Below are 6000 nucleotides of genomic sequence, written 5' to 3' on the forward strand. Positions count from 1 at the left end.
CAGTCCCTGTCTCAAAAACACAACAAAAAAGTATTTTAAAATCAACCTGAGTAGTGTAAAGAAACCTGTACAGACTCTCATCATCAGTACCCCACTACTTTCTAGACCGATGAGCTAATGCCAACATGGCCCTACTGATTCTCACCACTCCTTCAGATCTTTCCTCAAAGGTCATCTTGTGAGGTTACACAACCAGCCATTAAAAGCCTGCACGCTCCTATTCCCTACAGCCAATTCCTCTATCACAGCCCATTCGCTTTACTCTCTCAAAAGTACCATTCCAGGCAACAGACCCTGTTCCCTGATATCCCCAGTGTGTGTGTCAGGTGTTCAACTGGGGGAGAGGAGGAGGAGGAGGGAGCAGGCATTCCAGTTAGGCAGAATACTTAAAGTTACTAATCTAAGAGAAGGAAACCCAGTGAAACAAAACAAAAACAGTGAATGGTGTCAAACTAACCCACGTGCAGAGGGAGATGCATTTTGCAGAGATAGTCTTATGTACTGCAGGCTAACCTCAAACTCATTGTATACTCAAGGATGGCCTTGAACTCCTAACTCACCTACTTAGCTATCAAACACTAATTACAATTATAGCATGCACTACCATATTTGAATTGACCTTTTTAAAAGAAACAATTTTGGTGGATACTAAAAATTAAACTGTCCCCATGGGCCACCAGTGTAAAACATTAATGCAGGTTTTTTTTTTTTTTTTTTTTTGGCCAGAGCAAAACATTAACTGTAGTTAACAGTTTACTAATCTGATATTTGAAATAAATCATTAATATCTTTCTAACCTGAGGAGAATCTGATGATTTATGAGAACTGCCTGTTCACTTCTACAAAGAACCTGCGTATACAACCGTGATATTCCTGTTATGCCAGTAAGAATACACTGACTACCACAACAAATAAGTCAGTGTTCTTATTTGGAAGCTATAAAAATAAATAAGCTGAAGTTCGTGGCACAAGCCTGCAATCCTGGCGTCTAAAAGGCTAAGTAAGGCAAGAGAAACAAGTAAGACTGGGCTGTACATAGTGAGCTTGAGACTAGTCTAAGATACAGTAAGATGCTGGTGGTGCATGTCTTTAATCCCAGCACTTGGGAAGCAGAGGAAGTCAGTCTGGTCTACAGAGTGAGTTCAAGGACAACCAAGACTACACAGAGAAACCCTGTCTCAAAAAACAAACACAAAATCAAAACAAAACAAAAGGGACTGAAAGATGGCTAGGCAGGCAGTATTTACTATATGTTTAAGCCCCCGAGTTTAAACCTCAGGTACTTGCATAAAGGCCAGCAAGCCATGGCAGTCTGGCTGTAATTGCAGCATTCAGGAGGCAGAGGCAAGCTGGCTACCTAAACTAGCTGAATCAGCGAGCTCTGGGTTTAATCCAGCAACCCTGCCTCAGTATTTTAGATGAGAATTATTAAGCAAGGCACCTGATGTCAACTTCTGGCCTCTGCACACACATTCACACACAAGTACACCACATACCTGAACAAGTACACCCATACATTGCACATACATATTATATAGGCAGTAACAGAAATAAAAAGAAAATAAGGAAAGAACAGACAAGTACCATATAGCACTACCAACCCTCCATGAAGACCATCAGGAAAACCCATCTTTTAGAGCACAATTTTTCTCTTTTCCATCTTTGTAGCTTTTAAGAGCAGTCTTATTCCAGCCCAGGCTGCACGGGTGCCTCGCCTTCCTGAACTACTTCTTTTGAAGTTAAGCAACCTTGGAGTTTATCTTTAAAGGTTTTAATACAGATTTAAGCATGGACGCTAGAAGTCAGGGGTGGTATAGGCTTCAGAGCAACCTCTCAAGAGTCTCTTAATCTACCCACAATCTTGATCAAATAAACCAAAGCAAATGAAATGAATTCTAGAAAAAGCACTTCCTAAACACTTATTCTTTTCCATTTAACAACTCATATCATAAAAATGTAGCAGTTCATTTCCTGAACAAGAATTCCAAGTAGTTATTGAAAATGAACTTATATTTCAACTACCAACAGGCAATGTCTTCTCTATCACAAAAACTGTTAAGCACTTCAAATTTGAAAATTAGAATAAATTCCTAATTACTCCAAAGTAAAATTTATCTATAATCATTAATTCTGCTTGATAAAAAGTCAAACTGTCCACAAACAATTTGAAACCTTCTGAAATCCAATAGAAAATAACTTGGCACATATTTCACTTGTTCACTTCACATGTTCACTTGGCACATTTCTAAAACTGCTTCAAATAATATGAAAGGGACCAGTAAGAATGCATTTTGCCTACAGCTTGTATATATCATCTAGTTAATTTCTAATTCTAAGTCCTTGATGGCCTTAGTGAATGGCACCATTTAATGCGAAAGCAGAGACTTCCAGAATGATGTAGCCTGCATAAATACAAACCTTAAACAACCCCCACATATATAACTTATTTTAGCACATGGCAACACGCTCAAACTATAATCAACTCCATTTATCTTGTTTACAAATGAAACAACCACCTATTGGACAAAATTTTTAAAAATTAATCACAAAAAGATATTATATATAAGAAGTACAGAGTAAATAACTCAGCAGTATGCTGAATGGTCTCCTATGGGAATCTAATAAATTTTATTCAGTGAAAACCACAGGTGAAATTCTTACGAAATGAGCTAGCGAGTAAGGGGTACACAACACGTAGATGACAAACCAAAGTTTCAGGAGAAAATTCATGTATACAACTGCTCCTAAAAGTCCCCTTTGCTGCCAATTAACTATTATTTTAAAAATAGCTAAAAAATTAATCTTTCCTTTACCTGAATTCAGTAAGTTCTCTAAACAATCCTCTAAGCTAATGTTTTCATAGAGGCCATGACCACAGAACCCCTGGGTCAGACTTAAACGTGTGAATACATAATTGAAACCATACAGTTATCAGTTTTGTGAAACCTAAGACAAGTACTGTATGATTTTTCACTTCCTATCACAGTATAAGAATACAATGTTCTAAGAATAAAAATTGGCGTGTGTTATGAAGATTAAGAACATCTGCATACCATTATCACCATTTAAAAGAAACTATAAGGTCCACTGCCCAGGAAAAAAAAATCCTGGAGTAAAATGTTAATAACCTAGAACTACCCTTGCCGTCCCCATTAGCTTTTCTTAGGCAGGTCTCTCTCTGCATTTCTCTAGTTTCTTAGCAACCACACTGGCTCAAGCACATACAGAACAAGAAAGAAAGAAAGAAAAAAAAACAAACAAAAACCCCACCTTCACCTTTATTCCCTCTTTAATATTTAGAACCAAGAATACTGAACTTTGCTCTCTTACTCTAGGAATCACTCAAGACAGGGGTCCAGGTTAGATGCCACCCTAGAGGTCAGTGACCAAATTTGGTCAACAGTGGTGCCATCACTGCCGTCATCATTCTTGTCACTGTCAGGAACAACTGTCACCTTGCCACCACCAGGAAGGCAAAGCAACTGGAATATTCCTTTTGTACGATCTATTTACAGAGTGCCCAACATCATCGTAGTGTGATCTTACAACATGATAACAAATGGAAGAACCCCAACAGAAAAGGACTTAGAGTGAGGAACTTTCTGATACTAAAAACTGGTGAGACACAAGAATTCCAGAGACCCTGCGCAGTCAGGGGTCACCTCTCACTGCACTGTAACCTAAGCAAAACAGCTTCTATCATTTTCCCCCCTCTAATTCTTGAGTTATTTTGTTTGTTTGTTTTTAAACACGGAAACTCAATGGTAATTATTTATTTTCTGGTGTCCCAACGAAATTCTTTCAACTTTTATGGGGAGACAAAATAATTTTTTAAATACTTACGAAAGATATACATGCTGCCAGCAGTAAAATTCTAACTAGTAAGTCTTCAAACTGCTCAATCACAAGTTCCAGCAAGGTTTTTCCTGTTAGAAAAGGAAAGGAAAAAAAAAAAAAAAAAAAACAAACCATTTGTTTCAATTGTCCACATCAATCAGCCTGCACACATCATCTCTCCAAAATAACATGTTAATATTATTTACCTTCTTCAGCCGGCAATTCTAGAAGGCCGAAATTCGACAGCAACGTGTCAGGAGGAAAGCAGAAAGAAAAATGAAGATATTGTATTAGCGCTTTTATTAAAAACTGCTAAATTCACCACCATCGTTGTCTGAATGGCGGATATAGGTGTATGAACGTACAACAATCTGTCTCCACTTTGATACCCCGAGAAAATTATTCAGCCCTGGTAATCAGTGGCCTCGGAACTGCCCGTAAGCCCTCTCCGGCCTCCAGGACCATGCAGTCATTTCAGCTGGGTCATCACTTCTGCCAGATGTGCAACTTTGGGGAGCACAAGAAACGGTCCGAGGGTTTCTCAACAACATCGACGCCTCATAAATCCGCGGGGGACTCAGCCCAGCCGCAGGAACCTCCTCCCTCCTTCCCACTCCCTCTCCCCCCCCCCCAATCCGACTCGCTGAGCGCCGGCCGGGAAGGTCACCGGCTCGAGACCCCTAGAGGTCGGCGATGGCCCAGACCCGCGCGTGGACCGCCCGGCCTCTCGCAGCCGTCGGGCGCCGCGCCGAGCCAAGCCCCACGAGGTGGAGCCGGGTCAGCCATCTTCCTTGGCGCTCGGGCCCGCGCCGCGCCGCTGCAGCCCCGGCGCCCCGCACCTACCGTTGGAGCCCCATCTCTCCTTGAGCTTCTTGACCTGCTCCAAGCTCAGCCCCGTGCTCTCGTTGACCCCGAAGTGGCCCAGCACCTCCTCCACGGTCTTTGTGTGAGCGTTCTCCATGGCTGCGGGGGCCCCGGCCGGCCTCGCCTCGCGTCCCCGCGGCCTCCTCGCCTACCGCCTCGCACTCCGGCCGCGGGCTCGTGCCACCGCGGGCGCCCGGGCGCGGACAGCTGTCCCCTCCTTTTTCTTCTCCTCCTCCTCCTCCGCGGCGGCGGCGGCCGCTTCCGCCTGACCGGGGCGCTGAATCACCCGAGCCCCCTCCCCCAGAAACCGCCGCACGCGGCCCGGCCTCGCCGAGCCCGCCCGAGGGACTGCGAGCCTCCCGCCCCGCCGCGAGTGTGGGTCGCTTCAGCAGCTGCCAGCCGGCCGCGGGCAGCGCAGGCCCCGGGCGCTGCGCCGAGGAGACGGGGCGCAGATGAGGAGCGGCGCCGGGCCGAGCCCTCGGCGCCGGGAACCGCGAGGCAGGCGACGGGAGAGGAGCTGCGCGGCGCGCCGGCCCGAGCCCCTCAGCTCTGCACCCCCGACAGCGGCGGCGGAGGGAACTGCGGCGGAGGAGACGGGAGGTGGCGGCGTCGGGGACGGCTCCGCGGAGGCTGCTCTAATAGCATTTATCCGCCGCTGCCTCCCCTCTCGCCGCCGCCGCGGCATGTGGACGCCGCTCATTGGCCGAGAGAGCCCCCAGCGCGGCGCGGGCGGCGCGGCCCCGCCCCCTCCTCCGGCGCCCTCCCGCGCGCGCGCACCGCGCGCCCACGCCGCCAGCAGGCCCCGCCTCCTCCCGCGCGCCGCCCCCCAGGAACCCGGATCGAGGCCGCGCGCGGCGCCTGTGCGCGCGCACGGGGCCAGGGCCACCTCTGCGTCCACGCTGTGCTCGATGCGCTGCGGCCACCGGCGCGGGCGGAGGGTGAGCCTGACTTTTCCGGGGCCACGGCTTTTCCCGTATCGACCGCGCGCGGGGATAGAGCGCGGAGTTCACGGGTGGGCGCTCTGTGCTGGTTGCCCTGCCGCTGAGGTTGGGGACTGGCTGGGACCGCGCATTGGCAGGGAGGCTCGGGAACGCAGGGGGGCCGAGGCGCGCTCGCACTGGTGTCCTTGGCTTGCCTCCGCGTCCTGGGCAGCGCGAGCCGTGCTCTGCATCCTAATGTCTCCTTCAGAGCCCCCCTCAGCAACCAAGGGGAGGAATTCCGCAGTTCCCTTCCCACACAGCCAAAAGCGCTCATCTGTCGCCTCGGGAACACCGCATCCCACACCCCCAGCCGAAAGCC

General features: G+C 48.1%; 1 protein-coding gene across 3 annotated transcripts in view; it reads right to left on the reverse strand.

Annotated features, from left to right (window-relative positions):
• Atp2a2 (ATPase, Ca++ transporting, cardiac muscle, slow twitch 2) overlaps positions 1 to 5338 on the reverse strand; it is a 48713-nt gene extending 43375 nt beyond the window's left edge. For all 3 annotated transcript variants that reach the window (NR_027838.1, NM_009722.3, NM_001110140.3), the window contains exons 1-3: positions 4681 to 5338; positions 4044 to 4061; positions 3844 to 3926 (exon numbers count right to left, since the gene is read on the reverse strand). Coding sequence is in view for 2 of the 3 variants with exons in the window: in NM_009722.3 (NP_033852.1) it covers positions 3844 to 3926; positions 4044 to 4061; positions 4681 to 4798 (219 nt within the window). In the remaining variant the exon portion in view is untranslated. The remainder of the gene's footprint in view (positions 1 to 3843; positions 3927 to 4043; positions 4062 to 4680) is intronic.
• Positions 5339 to 6000: the final 662 nt, after the last annotated feature.

This window comes from Mus musculus, chromosome 5 (genome assembly GCF_000001635.26).
Source record: "Mus musculus strain C57BL/6J chromosome 5, GRCm38.p6 C57BL/6J".
In the NCBI taxonomy this organism is placed as follows: domain Eukaryota; kingdom Metazoa; phylum Chordata; class Mammalia; order Rodentia; family Muridae; genus Mus; species Mus musculus.